At 48.4% G+C, this 16,237-nt stretch overlaps 7 protein-coding genes across 7 annotated transcripts; 5 read left to right on the plus strand and 2 right to left on the minus strand.

Moving 5' to 3' along the window:
* Positions 1–626: 626 nt before the first annotated feature.
* On the plus strand, positions 627–2,169 carry POJ06DRAFT_40218 (uncharacterized protein). The gene is made up of 2 exons (XM_056190982.1): positions 627–803; positions 856–2,169. Exons 1-2 carry the CDS (start codon positions 759–761, stop codon positions 1,810–1,812), a joined length of 1,002 nt encoding a protein of 333 aa, XP_056040586.1. The 5' UTR covers positions 627–758; the 3' UTR covers positions 1,813–2,169.
* POJ06DRAFT_262621 (cytochrome P450) lies at positions 1,780–4,094 on the minus strand. The gene is made up of 3 exons (XM_056188775.1): positions 3,289–4,094; positions 2,570–3,230; positions 1,780–2,521 (listed from the first exon to the last, which is right to left on the minus strand). Exons 1-3 carry the CDS (start codon positions 3,622–3,624, stop codon positions 1,926–1,928), a joined length of 1,593 nt encoding a protein of 530 aa, XP_056040587.1. The 5' UTR covers positions 3,625–4,094; the 3' UTR covers positions 1,780–1,925.
* Positions 4,095–4,923: 829 nt separating this feature from the next.
* On the plus strand, positions 4,924–7,530 carry POJ06DRAFT_262625 (Dfp1/Him1, central region-domain-containing protein). The gene is made up of 4 exons (XM_056188776.1): positions 4,924–5,914; positions 5,969–6,098; positions 6,150–7,192; positions 7,248–7,530. Exons 1-4 carry the CDS (start codon positions 5,033–5,035, stop codon positions 7,362–7,364), a joined length of 2,172 nt encoding a protein of 723 aa, XP_056040588.1. The 5' UTR covers positions 4,924–5,032; the 3' UTR covers positions 7,365–7,530.
* Positions 7,531–7,932: 402 nt separating this feature from the next.
* POJ06DRAFT_262627 (Aft1 HRA domain-containing protein) lies at positions 7,933–10,061 on the plus strand. Its single transcript, XM_056188777.1, has one exon. The coding sequence runs from the start codon at positions 8,223–8,225 to the stop codon at positions 9,627–9,629; it is 1,407 nt and encodes a 468-aa protein (XP_056040589.1). The 5' UTR covers positions 7,933–8,222; the 3' UTR covers positions 9,630–10,061.
* POJ06DRAFT_262628 (uncharacterized protein) lies at positions 10,062–11,132 on the minus strand. The gene has a single exon (XM_056188778.1). It carries the CDS (start codon positions 11,015–11,017, stop codon positions 10,283–10,285), a length of 735 nt encoding a protein of 244 aa, XP_056040590.1. The 5' UTR covers positions 11,018–11,132; the 3' UTR covers positions 10,062–10,282.
* Positions 11,133–11,321: 189 nt separating this feature from the next.
* On the plus strand, positions 11,322–12,239 carry POJ06DRAFT_262629 (ubiquitin-related domain-containing protein). The gene is made up of 4 exons (XM_056188779.1): positions 11,322–11,381; positions 11,434–11,505; positions 11,563–11,685; positions 11,736–12,239. Exons 2-4 carry the CDS (start codon positions 11,472–11,474, stop codon positions 12,032–12,034), a joined length of 456 nt encoding a protein of 151 aa, XP_056040591.1. The 5' UTR covers positions 11,322–11,381; positions 11,434–11,471; the 3' UTR covers positions 12,035–12,239.
* Positions 12,240–12,674: 435 nt separating this feature from the next.
* POJ06DRAFT_271512 (glycoside hydrolase) lies at positions 12,675–16,133 on the plus strand (the record flags this gene model as incomplete). Its single annotated transcript, XM_056189508.1, has 4 exons — positions 12,675–14,115; positions 14,168–14,695; positions 14,746–16,009; positions 16,061–16,133. 4 exons carry the CDS (start codon positions 12,675–12,677, stop codon positions 16,131–16,133), a joined length of 3,306 nt encoding a protein of 1,101 aa, XP_056040592.1.
* Between the last annotated feature and the right edge of the window lie 104 nt (positions 16,134–16,237).

A 16,237-nucleotide genomic window follows, 5' to 3' on the forward strand; every position in this document is an offset into this window, starting at 1 on the left:
TCAGCACATGCAGGGGGGTCCCTGGGGTTGCAGGAGGGAAGAAAGAGGACGTGTCTGTGTAAAGCAAAATGACCATAGAGATAGATGTATTGAGAGAGTTTTACCACCTAGCTGTGTCCCTGACGAACTGAGAGAGATGACCTCATTTATTCTGCGGCTTTAACGGATGTCAATTTATATCGTCGTATTGATTTGGAGCATACTTAGAGCACAAATGGTAACTAAATCGCAAGTTTATCGCATCTATGGTGCTTATAAAATCAGGGGCTACCCTAGTTAGACACATTGTTGAATCATAGGACAACAGTGATAATTGATCACGCTCCACTCCCAGCTAAGCGCCGATCCATAGTGAAGATTGTCTTCCTGATACGACAACTATAGTTTTGTTCCTTTCTTCTTGATATTCCGTGCTCCGTCGACGGCGAGAACCACCTCTTTGCTGATCCCAAGAATGTCGCCTGCCCGATTCGTAATGACTCCATCAAATCCATCCGTCTGTTGCAGAGCAGAGAAGCTTGGCTGCAACAGAAGTCATTGTTATTAATCAGGAATTGCAGTTCCGCTTGGAGTGGATTGTGGTTATGGTTTTGATAATATGCCAATCACGGGCGGTGGAAATAGTCGATCGTGTTATGGAGAATGAATGGATTGGCAAACGGCCTGAACAATACTGACAAATATGTCAGGCGCTTGGTTAAACACGTCACGACTGGTACGAATCAGGCTAACATAACACCAATCTATGCTACAGCAAAATGCCTCGATCTGCCTCACTCGCACTCAGGAGTTTATTTCGCAAGGTGCGATAATCCGTTATGCATAATTTGTTGTCTCACTGATGTGATTTTCTAGTCCGCGCAACGGCCGCACAAAGCTGATACGGACACATTCTACTCGTTCGACGACCAGGATGACGATACACTCACCGGTCGGGAACTCGAGGAGGCTCAATTACGTATGCATCGGCGTGGAAGGATTCCTACTCGGTTTTGCGTCGGTGATCAGTCGCCGTCATCGTTTGCTCTGGATAGCTATGAATACATGCTTATCAGTCCTGCCCAGTCCGAACAGTCGCGCTGGCATTCATTAAAGTCGATTAAAGGTTCCTTTCGACGGAAAAATGCGTCTTCCAGGCAAGAGAGGAAAGTCGCTTCAGGCGAAGCTGACGAAGAGTACTGGGATATCAGCCGGCCACCCTCTGCAATGGCTACTGTCAACTGCGAAAACAAAAACAACAAGAAGCTACACAATTTGTCAGATGGCATTGATGACAACCAACACCTCAGTACTCATACAGCAAATCCAAGTCGCTGGGGAACGCTAATCAGGAAAATGAGTATTCGGAAGACGCGTGATAAACTTAAGCCTCTAGTTGTTGATTCCAATCCAGTGCAGCGTCAGACCTCGCCTGTGTATGCGAATGAATCTCGCTATTATACTGTCACTGTTCCAATTTCTCCTTACACTGAAAGGTCTGTACGTTCATTACGCTCAAATTCCATCTCAGATAGGTTTACAGATGCAAGCTCGTCATTATCTGTGAGTTTCATACCTCGTGCGTCACAGCCACGAATGAGAAAACGATCGAACAGGTTTGGCAAGTGGGATACATCTTACTCGAGATTATGGACTCTCGGCACATTTCGCTACCTCGACGCTGATCCATACAATAATCGAGTTAAGCAGTATTTAGACGCCTACAGGAATTTCTCGCGGCAGCAACGGCATCCGCGGTATGAACAACTTCTTGATTCAGCCAGACTAATAAGCGCTAGGGCAGTGGTCTTTCAGTACCTTGGGATGGAGTGACCTTGCCAGGTCACCTGAGTATTACTTTCTAGACAGAGAATACATTACGTACATATTGTTAACCAGAACCACACCAATCTAATTTCCACGCAGAGTGCAATCCAAACGTTTCGCTACCAACCGTCAATTTTGCTAACCTTTAGTGGCAGTCCGTCTGTCGGTCTGACGGTTACAGCGAATTCCCGGTTGATAGGTTGGTTTTCAACCGACTCCTCAAACAGGTACCGTCCAACAAAGCTGGCCAATATACATTTAAACTCAATCTCGGCAAAGCGCCTCCCAATACAAGCCCTCGTTCCCTGCAAGAATGTCATATACGCATAAGCGTTGTCAGCCTGGCGACCGTCCCAACGATCAGGATTGAACTCATAAGTATCTGGGCCCCATAGTTTCTTTGAATAATTCAAGCCTTTAATAGAGATATTGAGCATTGTTCCCTTGTAGATAGTCTCGCCGTCGATTACAATATCCTGCGACGATTCCCGCGCTGTGCTGATTACCGGAGGGTTAACCCGCATTAATTCTCGCATCACATTGTTGGTGTATTTTAACGACTCGATTTGGTCTGCGGTTTTGATGTCGTCGACACCGCCGGGGAATGCGTCACGGACTTCAGCTCGCAGCTTCTCTTGCACGTCCATGTGCTTTGCCAAAGTAAGCAATGCCCATGCCACGGCACCTGCGGTTGTCTCATGGCCGGCAAATAAGACTAATCACATCAGCACAGGTTGGAATTGAATCAAGAAACGAAGCATACAAGTCATTATCTGGTGCTCAACCATTTCGGCACTCCAGTCGCTGCTGCCGAGAAGAATACTGAGAATATCTCTGTCCTTGATATCAGATACGCCGTCCTTATCACTGACGTTGTCAGTACTCTTTAGTCTGTTTTGTTTCTCCGCCAAGACCTTCTTGCACGTGGCACTGAAGACCTTATGAGCATGACGAATCTCATTGTTATATTTTGTGGGCACATATTTCCAGCCTGGCAGGAAAGCAAACATGTTAAAGAGGAAAAATTTCTCTCCTGCATTGGCAATCTTATCATACGTGCGCACAAGTTCACTATTCTCGTCCTCAATCGAGTTCAAATCGATGCCGAAAGACGCCTCACCAATCGCATCGAGGGTTAAGCGCGAGAAATACGAAAATACTTCGAACACAGTCGGTCCCGTCTCGACGATCTTATCGAACTGATTCATAACCTTCTTTGTCTTGCTCATAAAGACGGGGACAAATTTCTTAACGTGCGCGTATGAAAAGGCCGGGGACATTAGCTTGCGCTGATGTTTGTGCTCCTGGCCTTCTGCGAACACTAACCCGTTGCCAATGATGATCTTGTAGGCTTTTGTCATTGCTGGTTTCGGAAAGTCGTATACTCGAGATTGTAGGACCACGAGATGTGCTTCTGGAGACAACTTCAATCGAAGTGTTAATACTTGAACACCAGTGATGCTACAAGAAAGATTGGTATACCAAGGTAAGAGCATCGGAACCAAAGAGCCCATGGAACCGCGTGAAATGGCTATCTGGATATTTCTCCGCCATCATAATTGCATGTTCATAATAATGTCGTCCGTAGTCAACGAAGTTGCCCCAAAACCAATGTGCGTTCGGGGGCGAGGGGAGACTTCGGTAAGGCGAGACATAGCGAGGATAGACAAATAGTCGATAGCAAAAGTAAAGGGCTCCGACGACGAAAACATAAAGCGGAAGCCATAGGAGGAGACTTAATGCTAATAGTGACCGACTGGTGAAGTAGTTTAACACAGCGAGACAAGTTCCGAGTAGAATAAAGGTGCGGAAACCCATATTGACAGCTTTCCAGCGAATCACTTGTTATTCCGTATCTCGATGGTCTGATGGCTACTGATACATGCGGAATTGGAACTTGATACTGTTATCAAGTCGTATCCCACAATTCAGTATGGGGGCGCCCGGGAGAGTAGTTGCGAGCTTTCAAAACGTACACCTGGGAGTTTACTAGGCGGTCTCTGGCGAGCTAATGCTTAGACGTCCCGAGTACTATCCCGGACTATTAAGCAGGCACCCCCTAATTATTTAGGATGCCATTTCGCATCGTACCCAGCATACCTGGCACTAATCTCCGGGGTGTCTCCAGCACCCACTCCCAAACTTAATTTGCTTGATGATAGCAATCGTTATACTATGAGCGCGACCCGTTTCTGGGACCGGCTTCTCGAATGTTGTTTGGCCCTTGCTTTCTTTGGTCTGGTATAGTTACATATACGTTGGTTTGTTCAAAACAACAAGCACTGGCCGGAGTAGGGGAGATCGTCAAAACATTCTGTGCATTGTATGAAGTCTCTAGACTTTTGATCGTATCAGGTACGGTCGATGCTTGGGAGAAATTTGCCAGGTACGCTGAGTACGAACACATAATGGCATTTTTGATATTATCCCAATTATTTATTATCATCATATTTGTCATGACGTCGGACACTTCTGTGTACTGCTGCGTGTACGCGATTGCCCTGTGCTGATAACGTATATTTACATGAACGCAAACGATTCCAGTCCTTGGCACTTTCATTTTCTTCAGGAGGAGTATACCCTTTGCGTGCATCTCGTTACGTCGTCGTGACCATTAAGCGCAAGGTGCGCTCGCAACAATGCAGAGAAGAAGGCAGCAACGAGAAGAATATGGTATGATACGTTAGTAATAGATGCAATCCCATTGATGCGCCAGGGTGCCAGGGCGCCATCTACGCGTTGCTGGACACCGGGCGACTATTTTATTGTGTATTATTTCGCGACGCATTCGCTTGGAATCAAATATGGCGTGCGTGTACTCTCGTTGCTTGAGTCTGTACTTCAAATTCAAGTCCTTCGATTGGCTGCTTCTCCTCTTAACCGTATCTGAACAACAACTAATAAATTGTATAAGAAGTCGTTGCCTTGCAAGTAGTAGAACATACACTGGAATCATGTGTTGTTCATTTCGGTCTATTATGTCGACTCTTGCCCATGGACACAGAGCAAACCAGATAACGCGTTGCAAAGAGGCTGGCTGGCGCGTTCGCAAAACCCTAACCACCGGCGTCAACAAACATGTCGTAGCGGAGACAGAACGACACAAACAAACTCTGAGGGCCAACGAAATATCGATCTTCATTTAGATCTGTCCAGCTCATCTCACCGCCACTCGGGAGTCGCATCCACCCGCAACTGCATATTGCGATAAAACTTCGCGCGTGCGATGTCGGTTTCTCCGGTAGTTTCTCGACAACCTCTGTCGCAGTGCTCCGGGAATATTATCCGCAGCCCATCCGAAGCGGGATTGGTAGTGAACAGAGTGCGATCGCAGAACGCCACGCTCAAAGAGCTGAATCTTACAGGGCAATCTAGCTCGACATCTAGCTCAACTGCTGTGACCGACATTTCGAAAGATAGATTATATTTGTCAATGGGGCCCCATATCACGCCCAGCAGCTTCGCTTCTCGACTGGTAAGCAGCGCAATACATTGTCAAACAGCCCACACGTCTGCCATGGTGGCATCTAAGGCTCGCCAGCACATGAACGATGAAGAGTCTAATTTAGCAACAACGATATTGAATGACACGGTACCAGACGCAACCGAGCGCAGTGCCCTTTCTAGCACTGTGCACACGAGCAATCGCGGTGCCAATCATTTTCGTCATCCGTCCACTACCGCTACCGCCAATGCCGGAATTATCGAGCCATCGCAAACACGCACATTCTCTTCGACTTCGTCAACTTCGGTGGCAATTTCTGCCTCTGGAAATGCGCCCATGGTCGCACAGCAGGGCCTTTCGGTATTATCCCAGGTCACCGAGCGAGCACGTGAGATCCCGCGAGATGCGCGGGACCGAGCGGCATCGTTACGCGAACGAGAGAGGATGATTGTGCGGGCTCGCGATTCTCATCAAGACAAAGACCGAGCTCTGACCCAGGTTGCGACTAACCAGAATGACGCGTCAGAACAACGCGATGCCGACAATATCAGGAACTGGCAGAGACAGTGGAAGCGGGTTCTGGCTACGAGTGTGTTTTATTTCGATGGACTGGAAGACGTTGGCAAGGATAGGACAAAGAAACAGCTACTAAATTATGGAGCCGTAAGTTCTAAGTCGCGGCAAGCCGACGAACGACTGATTGACACGTTTTTGTAGAAAATCGAGACATTCTTTCATGGCGGGGTTACTAATGTCGTCACAAATCGGCAGATACAAGCAAATTATGCAGCAACGGACATTATCTACCAGGCTAAGCAGAGAAACATGAAGATATGGACTCATGAAAGTATGACATTGCGGTTAGGTTCGAAGACAGCGGGGACTAACTCGGCATTAGAATTTGTGAGGTTCATGTCTCATCTACAAGAGAACCCCAATGCATCAGCATCAAATGTCGCAGGTACCCATACCAGTACCACATTGAGCAGAGGCCACGTTGTTGCCAGCGACACAAGTAACAATCTTTGTCGTATGCTCCGCGAAGAAAAGCTTACTGGACCTGCGGATAGCGATCCCAGGGCACGACGAGACGATATCCATTACTTCAAAGGCCCCTACATTTACATACGCGATGCGACTCAGATTTACCGTCCCATCATGGTGCGTGAATACTCTCGCGTTTCTGAGCCACAACTCGGCGACTGGCCACAGTTTCGAGTAACGGGAACGGGTAAGTGTCCATTTGTGCTCGACTTGCAATATCACCAAAATAGAACAGTGAAGGAAGTTAAACCACGACGTACCGGTTCCAAATTAAAGCGGGCGGCTGCCATTGAAGCCGAGATAAATACCTCCAAAGGAGCCGCCAAGTCGCGAAAGTTACCTGAGGGTGAAGGGGATAGTCATAACCAAAGTGCCAATTTCTTGCAAGAACATGAAGCGCCTCAAGCGGACGATGATGAAGGCATCACTGAAGATCTGCAGCAACAGGCGTCAGCAGCATTTAAAGAACCCCATCTACGCAAGAGGAGCGCCCTCACACCGGTCCGTATGACCTCAGCTCGAGCTAACAGTGGCGGACCAACGGCTGCAGATATCAAGGCTCGTAAACAGGCACTCAGCGCTACAGGACGGAGTTATCATAAGCGAATGTCGGCAGCTGTGGGACATGAACTTGTTGCGACCGGTATCAATATGTCCAATGTAACCTCGAATATAAGATCTGTGACACAGTCTGGTGGCGCTGCGAACGGACTAGCGGCACAAGCGTCGCAGGTGCAGTCAAAGGAAGTGAACAGTCTAAAGAAGAAAGTCTTCGAACGTAAACGAAGGCCACTACCCGTCCCTCAGGTGGCTGTGAAGAAGGAAGCCGTGGCCGTCAAGGAAGTTCGGCCGGGATATTGCGAGAATTGTAAAGATAAGTATGACGACTATGAAGAGGTTGGTAAACCCCGCTCGCGTGTGCGGCTCATTTGATGCTAATAAATGAACTTAGCATGTCGGATCGCGAAAGCATAGGAAATTTGCCTCGAACGATGAGAATTTTGCCGAAATCGATGACTTACTTGCACAGCTGGTCCAGCCCAAGCGTGAACTTCATGAGCTTAGCTGATGCGGTGTCTAGACTCATCTCACACTATTTGCTATTAGTGTACATTTTATTTATGGTTGTAGCGTTAGATTTCGGACAGTTTGTATTATGTACAGTTACGAAGCATTTGCATCTGCATTGTTGAAATAATGATAGATATATTTAGACACGTAAATTTGTTTACACTGGTAAATATAGTGAGCGGATTAATTTTTCAGATCTTCCAGTGTGCTCCACAATGCCAAAAGAAATCTGCGGATTGCTATGCCTAGTTCTTAGTGCACACGAATTGCCGCAATTATTAAGACTCAGAATAAATATTACATATATCCGCCCGTACTCATAATTGGACTTAATCAATGCCGATCCTATATGGCGTGCCGTGCGAAGCGACTGTTTTTCCATATACGTCACGACGCTTGACCGATTACGTAGCATTGCAGACGCACTAGGCTCGATCTAGATAGTCACGCATAACTCCCACTACGATTTACTACTTGCTGCCTCAAGCGTAGCCCCACATATTGCCCTCGACAAGGCCGTTATATATACGTCACTGCCGCCTCCCCGTCTTCGTCATCATCATTCCGTCATCGTGCTCCTTAGTTTTCGTCCCTACTCAGTCCGCGCTCTCTAGACGTCTTCACGCGCCGCATACGCCAGTGTTTACGTGTCTCTAGCGGATAGCACCAAGCTCGATTGGTCATCTCTGTCAGAATTAGGCTGGTCGATAATTGTGCTACGCCGAGATATTGTGACGTCGTGACCTGATTCTGCTTCGTCGGTCGGTCCAAAGTAGTCGGTAAGTACAATAGCACTATTCCATGTACATGAATAGTACTAAAGATATGTTTGTTTATTCAGCTGTGTATTCGGAGTATGACAGAAGGGTCTCCGCAATCAAACAGCGTAGATTCTCCGTCAGCAACCGGGATAACCAACAGCCAGGCTTCGCAGAATTCGTCCTTGGCGGAGAGTACGTACAGTAACGGCCAGACATCCGCCAAATCCAAGCTGGATCTAGAACCGAATCCGTTCGAGCAGTCGTTTGCTTCGAAGGAGGGTACGCCCAACTCGTCGCAAAAGGCACTGCTTCCGCCCGTTGCGTCTCTCGCATCGCCGTCATCTTTACTTGGCTCCTCTTCCACTAGCGGCTTCAATTGGGGGATCAATAGCTTGCGATCAGGGCCCCTATCTCCTGCTATGCTACAGGGCCCCGCCCAATCCGCAGCTCTCGCCTTCGTTGATAGTCACTTACGCAGCGGATTGACCCCGAACGAGTCGGGCATTAGGACTGGACTGACGCCTGGTGGTAGTGGATCAATATTTCCAGCGCCTAGTCCAACAACAGCGGCAATTTTTGGACTGGTTCCTCCTACACCGTCGGGGCTCCAGCCGTCGTCATACCCACAAACTCCACAGCCAATTGAGCCGCCAGCTTCACAGGCGGCCAGCAGCACGTCATTGGTAACGGCCTCGATTCCAGCTAGTGCAACTACATCAAGCACAGTTGTTCCTGCTACATCCGCCCCTTCAAATCATCCGAGCTCACCTGTTTTTCAGCCTCAAGTTATATCACAGAGTGCCATGGCTGCCCAGGCACAATCTGGTCAGAGTAAGACGGAGCCTTATGCCGATTCGGCCAATGCCGCGGCGAATGGTCTCTATTTGCTAAGTCAGGGACAGCAGCAGCAAGCAGAAGCATCAAAAGCAGCGGATGAGAAGAGGGCCGACAGCAAGGCAGACAAGAAAAAGGTTTCTGGCGGTCGCAAGAATGTTCGCAAATCCGAGGAGAGTGCGGCTACTGGTAACAAACGTCAGAAATCTAATGCTGCGCAGGTGCAGCCTCGGTCTGAGAGCAGATCCATGTCCCCTCCCAAGAACGAAGATGATGAGGAGCATGAGGTAGATACCAGAAAGATGACTGATGAGGAAAAACGGAAAAACTTCCTGGAGCGCAATCGCGTGGCTGCATTGAAGTGCCGTCAACGGAAAAAACAATGGCTTGCCAATTTGCAGGCTAAGGTTGAGTATTACGGAAACGAGAATGATGCATTGAATGCCCAAGTTACTGCCCTCAGAGAGCAAGTTGTTAACCTGAAGGCCTTGCTGCTCACACACAAGGATTGCTCAGCTTCGCGTTCGCTGCCCCCAGGTCAAGACCCTATCAATATTGCACTTGGCCAGGACTTCGTCGCACTGCCTCAGCAGCATGGAGTCGCCGGTGTGCCTCCGATGGGCGCCGGAATGAACCCGAACATGCCAGGAGCTCGACGATTTGTGTGAGTGGATTCAGTGTTAGTGGGTAAGTTCCAGGACAGGTTCATATTGGTATATTTTTTGTTTAGAAGTTTAAAAAGGCGCATGCGCAACTGCTGATTCGTGGTGTGCCGTTGTGTGTGCGCTAGGTTGCCTCAATTTGTTATGACTATCATTTTGTGCTGTCTTTGGGATTTATTATAGTTTACTAATTTTTATATTTAATTTATTATGTTTTATTACTTAACTATTGGCGTTCTGATATGTTTACATTCGGTTGGACTTTTGATACTGGAACTTGCCTATGTCGTGTTGGAAACATATGATATGACTAGCACTATGGAGATTTGCGTAAAATGGAGTATGTTTGTTCATTGTATTTGTATTTTGTTGATTTGTTCCCAGGATCGGCTGCAGTAAGAATTTGAGTGTTCTAGGACTAAGAAGTACATAAATGATTATAATTATTTGATTGATTTCCATTTTACGCATGGTGATAATCATAGATCACACTGACACAGAACCATAGCACAATGATCGTTACATGCAACCGCCAGGCCCAAGCGAACTCCAATACTAACATATAACCTCCAAACGCCAAATTTGTTCCTTCTATTCCCAACCACATCCAAAACCTAGACATCTTCCAAACATGCAGTTATAATTATTAACTCCCAGATCTAGCCGTATCGATACTCCCCTAGAACCTCATTGACACTTTCTGGCAATTCGATATTTCTCAATAGCAAAGTAAACGTACGCATCATGTCTTTGAATTTATCCTCTGTGATGAGACGCCCGGAATACCTGGCTTCTTCATACGCGTCAATGAATTGATGAGCAAGCACAGCATCAAAGCTGACGTAATTTTCTAAATGCAGCGTGTATTCCTTCCACGACATGCCTGGTTTGCGACGCAGTGCCGGATGCAAATTCGACGCTTTTATTTCCAGCAACTTGACACTCTCGATCAGCACTTCGAGATACGGTACTTGCGGGAAATCGAACTCAGAATGCGGCGGCGGTAATCCAGGATGCGAAACGCTATCTGACGGTTGAATAGATTCCTGTATCAGTCGGCACCGGATTAATTCCGCCTCGATGGCATTCGCACATCTCCTGGGGAAGTCGCGGTTACCCGGGACGTATCGTTTGGGAATATCTGATAATGCGACACGAACGTCGTAGAGCCTGTTCAAATAGAGTAAAAGTGCTACAAGGCCGACTGCGAAGTATGTTGCTGCAACAATAATAATGTTGTATATCTGCTCGTTTCGAAGGGCCTGTGAGATCAGATCCGCTGGCGTGACAATGACGAAACCGCACGTAAAGAAGATGAGCAAGAACAAACTGCATCGGTACAGAAACCGTGCCCAGCGGTCGGATAGCAGACTGTTATGGGACGCCATCTTCATACTCTTATGGCCTTTAATATGGCCTTAAAGTCTGCAGAATTGTGCTATATTGATTTGAGTTGGAAATACATCTGGTTGTTGAATGCTCTGTTGGCTTGACAACGGTGGTGACGCGTTATCTGGATGGATGGAATCCAGATCACGAATCTGGCGGGAAGGTCATGATCTGCATCCAAACTTTAATCCGATCTAACTCGCCACCCTAACCCCCAGCTGAGGACCCTAACCAATTTAGGGCGTAACCCTACGAAAAGCAGTCATGTCCTCGCGCGGCGAACGTCCCGGTCTTTCTAAACGGGTTTGAAGCGCAGGAAGCTTGCTCTTCCTTCTTAACTCGGTATCGACTGGAACGACCAGAAAGAAGGTAGGATAGTTTGATTGATTCCTGAAAGTGTGAAGATTCTAATAAGTGTTAGCATTGTCTCGTACACTTGCCGACTAGTCGTTTGTCGTCATGCAGATTTTCGTGAAGACCCTTACGGGCAAGAGTATGTTGCGTTTGTGCCGTCCATTTAATGCATTCAGGTGCTAATATTCGATATTAGCTATCACTCTTGAGGTGGAGTCGTCCGATACTATCGACAATGTCAAGTCCAAAATTCAGGACAAGGAGGGTATCCCTCCGGACCAGCAGCGATTGATTTTCGCCGGCAAGCAGCTCGAGGATGGTACGGTATAGTAATGTATGACAGACGAATAAGGTTGCTTACGTATTTAGGCCGCACTCTGTCGGATTACAACATCCAGAAAGAGAGCACGCTTCACCTTGTCTTGCGTCTCCGCGGAGGCGCTAAGAAGCGCAAGAAAAAAGTTTACACTACTCCCAAGAAGATCAAGCACAAGCATAAGAAGACCAAGTTGGCGGTCTTGAAGTACTACAAGATCAACTCCGACGGCACTGTTGAGCGTACCCGTCGTGAGTGCCCGACTGAGACGTGTGGTGCTGGTGTCTTTATGGCCAAGATGAAAGATCGTCACTACTGCGGGAAGTGCCATCTTACTTATCTCCAGGCCTAGAGGAATTGATTGAGTGTACGACGAGTATGCAGGGTTTATGTTGTATATTGATGGATTTTTGTTCGATTTGTAGCACAACTGTACGTAATAAAGAGCGAATGAGCATATTACTGGATTACTGGGGATGTTTAATTTCGTAGCTAGCGACTACACTCCTCCAATATGATTGACGATCTGGGTACTTGAGATCGATTCCGCTGTTATGTATCAATATGTACTGTTTATTGGCGCCACAGTGTGCTGGATCTAGCAGTGTCGACTTTATCAACAAGTTGATGGGTTGTTCCTGGTTGCGTGCGTCTTCCCCTCGTGCGGCGCAGCACTGGCTGGATGCTACTAGTTGTGGGCCATCCGTGCCCACAGTTTAAGTCAGCTCTACTAGGAATTGATCGTACTCCTCGCCCCAGAACAACCATCGCCGCTAACAACGTAGGTCCGTGATCTCCGAAGACAACTTCGGTGGTACGCATCGCTAGTATCGCACATAAACACGGACGCCAAGGTATAAATGGTGTCCGTATTTCGTTTCCGGCGTTATAGAACGCTCATCGTGTTCACTTGCGTCATCCTGTTTGGGATCTATCACTTGACCGCGTCCAACCATGGCGGCGCTGTACCGGCCAAGTTCATGAAACCGAGCATGCCTGGCCGGCCTCCCGGAACTGCTGCTCCAGTCCACAGCTCCTCGAAACTCGCAGGCGAATCCACTAGCGAGTCCAATATTATTGAGAATATTGCAGCGGAGAAGCCTGTCAAGGATATCAATCATGATTTAGAGCCAGCTGAGGACACCGCGTACGCACCTAAATATCCACCCGTCGACGAGAACAGCGTCGATGATGAGCCTGCAAGCACTCAAGAGCCTGAGCAAAATGTCGTCCCTCAGTGGAAACCGTTGACTGTGAAGTCCTACGAAAGCACTTACAGTCCTGACGACCATCGCGTGGACAGCAACAGCATTACGACCCCGGCCTTGCCGGTTGTCGAGAATATCTTCAAGACACCACGCATTACGACGTTCCCGACTCCGCCGCAGATCCAGCTGCCAGAAGACCCACCTATAAGTTTTCCCAAGATCCAGGGCGTATTTGCGCCCGAAACCCCGGAGCAACGTACGGTTCGCGAGGAGAGGTTGAATACTGTCCGGGACGCGTTTATTCACTCGTGGAATGGCTATAAGGCTCATGCCTGGGGGCACGACGAGGTCCGTCCTGTCACAAATGGTTATGCGGATCCATTCGGCGGCTGGGGTGCTTCAATAGTCGATGCTCTTGATTCGCTGCAGATCATGGGTCTGACTTCCGAGCTTGAGGATGCGAAGAAGTTTGTTGCTTCTATCGACTTCACTACGAGTAATCTGCACACAGTTCCCGTGTTTGAGACTGTCATCCGCTATCTAGGAGGACTTATCAGCGCATATGATCTTTCTAATGCTCGCGAACCTGTATTTTTGAACAAAGCGGTGGAGCTGGCAGATGTGCTTATCGGTGCTTTCGATACCCCCAACGGCATGCCTATTTTGTTCTACGATCCCCAATTGGCTCATCGTGAGCTCAAGCTTCGTGCCGGAAAGCATATGATCCTCGCTCAATTTGCCTCATTGTCGCTTGAATTCACCCGACTTGCTCAGCTAACGGCGAATCAGAAGTACTACAGCGTAATTCAACGTGTTATGGACCAAGCCGAAGCTTCACTGTCATCCTCGCCGATGCCCGGGCTCTGGCCACTTCGAATGGACATCTCTGGCTGCACGACGGCAGAAGTCAGTCAGTCTGGACGCGATCAGCGAAGTTCAACTCCGCCGGTGCAAGTTCCTGAGGAGGGCACGTCGGATTCCATCAGACCATCGCAGCAGCTGCAGAACAAGATTAATAACGCGGCAGCCGAAGCGAATGTCGATGAAGAGGCTACACCCTCTGGTAAGAAGCTTGTGAGGAGACAGCTCAACCTGGAAGAAAACTTGGACGCACAGGCGCGCTCGACGACTATAAGCGAAGTAACCAAGCCTGATTCGAATATTGTGATTCCACCTGCTAAGCCTGATCCCGAGTGCGTCTCTGTCAAAGGTCTTACTGAGAGCAGTAAGTTTTGCAGTCTTTCCTAATAATATTAGTCCAATACTTACGCATATAGCGCAAGGTCGTTCTAACAGAAAGTTCTCTGCCGGCGCATTGGGTGACTCAGCATATGAGTACTTAATCAAGCAATACCTCTTGCTTGGCGGTACGGTGAGCCAATACAAAACGCTCTACGAAACCACTTCAGCGTCTATCAAGACCAATCTTCTTTACCGTCCGATGGTCAAGGGTGATCCGGATATATTGTTTTCCGGCAATGTCATCATTGGCGCCCGTGGCGAAACCACAAAAGACTACGAAATGACGCACTTAACCTGCTTCTTGGGTGGTATGTACGCGCTTGGTGGCCGTGCGTTGGAGTTACAGGATGACATCACGATTGGCGCGAAGTTGGCGGATGGTTGCTATTGGGCATACAATGCGACAAGGACGGGTATTATGCCGGAGAACTTCCATGTTCAGGAATGCTCTCGCGATGATTGTCATTGGGTTGATCCCAGGGCGCGACAGACGCAACCAGAATACCAAGTTAGGAGGAGGAGCCTGAAGAAGAGACAAGAAGGTGACGTCGTAATCGCTGAAGGTTAGTATCTATGCTTCGTCTTCTTGCACGTTGCTGAGTGTCACTCATAGAAACGCCCCAAAATATTCCCGAGCCACCACATGTTGCAGAGAGTCCTGCGGGCGGTGTGTCGCCGGGAGGGACCGAGGCATCGGCTCCAGAATATCCCGCTCAGGAGGAGACGTCCTCAGCACCTACTGAGGCGTCGGAGCCAAACGACCGATTCACTCAGACTGACAAACAGCCAATCGAGGGTGCAATGCAGAAAGAACAACTTGCATCTGAGAAACTGACGGCGGGGCAACCTGCCACTGAAGAGACTACTTTAGGTCCAGGCGTGGGCCGAGAGCAATCTGCAGAACTTCGAACTGAGGAAACGAAATCTGCGAGTGACAATGTGGCTGCTCCAGTTCAAGATGCTACTACAGCATCGGGCGATACTAATGCCCAACTATACTCAAGCTCTCATCTGGCTCAGGGCGAGACAGTTCCCGCTTCTGTCGACCAGATGCCGGCCGACACTGAAGCGACTGCGGGGAAAGCCGCTGGGCAACAAATGAAGCACGCAACCGAGGAATTGCAGCAGTCGGCGCATAATGTTGTTGGTGAACCACCCTCTGATCCATCGACCGATTTGCCTACAAGAGAGCAAATGAAGGATGCTATCCAAGCTACTACTCCACCGGAGTCGGTTAGTCAGCCAAACCCTGCGGACACGTCTCAAGCGAATCAAGGACAGACTGTGGATCTAGTCAGCCCTAAAGATCCTGCTCACGCAGAGTCTGGAACTACTAGTGAAGGTGGAGTTGTACCAGTTGCACGCAACAGCATCAATGCCTCCCCAGAGGGATCTTCGGCTGAAAAACAATCGGCAATGCCGTCAACGGAGAATCCCGCTGCTCGTGCTGAAATTGGAACCGTATCTACTGGTGATTCAGAGGGTGCTACCGGAGCTGAAGCTTCCATTCCTCGTACGGTACACGCTGGAGCCACGGCTCCAGGTGACGATGACACAGATCGATGGGAGATAGGCGGGTGGTATGATCAGCCTCGGTCTTTCGTTTCTCAGGACGCGCGATATCTGTTACGACCGGAAGCCCTTGAAAGCATATTTATTATGTACCGAGTCACAGGAGATAAGATATGGCAAGACAAGGGATGGCAGATGTTCAGTGCTATAAATAAGTACTGCCGAACGGCGACTGCATTCTCTGCGATTGCGGATGTAACAGATAATTTGCACAATCGACATATGGATGAGATGGAGAGTTTCTGGATGGCCGAAACATTGAAGTACGCCTATCTACTCTTTGCGGATCCTAATCTGATATCACTGTATGCTATTTGAGAATGAATGGGTTTTGACGGATTCTAATATCGGTATAGGGACGACTACGTATTCAACACGGAAGCGCATCCATTTCTGCGCCCGTCACCAGTGACGAGCGCCCCAGAGTAAAAGATCGTCACATAAACTATAGTGCGATTCATTCTTGTCGTGTGTTGAGTTCTATGTCGTGGTTTGTATTAATTACTCATTTGCAACATGAAACAGGTTTCGTG

The sequence above is a fragment of the Lipomyces tetrasporus genome (assembly GCF_029532465.1).
Source record: "Lipomyces tetrasporus strain NRRL Y-64009 chromosome Unknown POJ06scaffold_12, whole genome shotgun sequence".
In the NCBI taxonomy this organism is placed as follows: Eukaryota; Fungi; Ascomycota; class Lipomycetes; order Lipomycetales; family Lipomycetaceae; genus Lipomyces; species Lipomyces tetrasporus.

What these genes read in the sequence shown, in the direction of transcription:
- POJ06DRAFT_40218 (XM_056190982.1), top strand. Translation starts at nt 759, where the DNA reads ATGCCTCGATCTGCCTCACTCGCACTCAGGAGTTTATTTCGCAAG. An exon ending in TCAGGAGTTTATTTCGCAAG is followed by an intron (nt 804 to 855) that starts GTGCGATAATCC and finishes GTGATTTTCTAG; the next exon opens with TCCGCGCAACGGCCGCACAA.
- POJ06DRAFT_262621 (XM_056188775.1), bottom strand. Translation starts at nt 3,624, where the DNA reads ATGGGTTTCCGCACCTTTATTCTACTCGGAACTTGTCTCGCTGTGTTA. An exon ending in GTTCCGATGCTCTTACCTTG is followed by an intron (nt 3,231 to 3,288) that starts GTATACCAATCT and finishes CTTCGATTGAAG; the next exon opens with TTGTCTCCAGAAGCACATCT. An exon ending in TGAGCACCAGATAATGACTT is followed by an intron (nt 2,522 to 2,569) that starts GTATGCTTCGTT and finishes TGATGTGATTAG; the next exon opens with TCTTATTTGCCGGCCATGAG.
- POJ06DRAFT_262625 (XM_056188776.1), top strand. Translation starts at nt 5,033, where the DNA reads ATGTCGGTTTCTCCGGTAGTTTCTCGACAACCTCTGTCGCAGTGCTCC. An exon ending in AGCTACTAAATTATGGAGCC is followed by an intron (nt 5,915 to 5,968) that starts GTAAGTTCTAAG and finishes ACGTTTTTGTAG; the next exon opens with AAAATCGAGACATTCTTTCA. An exon ending in AGTATGACGACTATGAAGAG is followed by an intron (nt 7,193 to 7,247) that starts GTTGGTAAACCC and finishes AAATGAACTTAG; the next exon opens with CATGTCGGATCGCGAAAGCA.
- POJ06DRAFT_262627 (XM_056188777.1), top strand. Translation starts at nt 8,223, where the DNA reads ATGACAGAAGGGTCTCCGCAATCAAACAGCGTAGATTCTCCGTCAGCA.
- POJ06DRAFT_262628 (XM_056188778.1), bottom strand. Translation starts at nt 11,017, where the DNA reads ATGAAGATGGCGTCCCATAACAGTCTGCTATCCGACCGCTGGGCACGG.
- POJ06DRAFT_262629 (XM_056188779.1), top strand. Translation starts at nt 11,472, where the DNA reads ATGCAGATTTTCGTGAAGACCCTTACGGGCAAGA. An exon ending in GAAGACCCTTACGGGCAAGA is followed by an intron (nt 11,506 to 11,562) that starts GTATGTTGCGTT and finishes ATTCGATATTAG; the next exon opens with CTATCACTCTTGAGGTGGAG. An exon ending in CGGCAAGCAGCTCGAGGATG is followed by an intron (nt 11,686 to 11,735) that starts GTACGGTATAGT and finishes TTACGTATTTAG; the next exon opens with GCCGCACTCTGTCGGATTAC.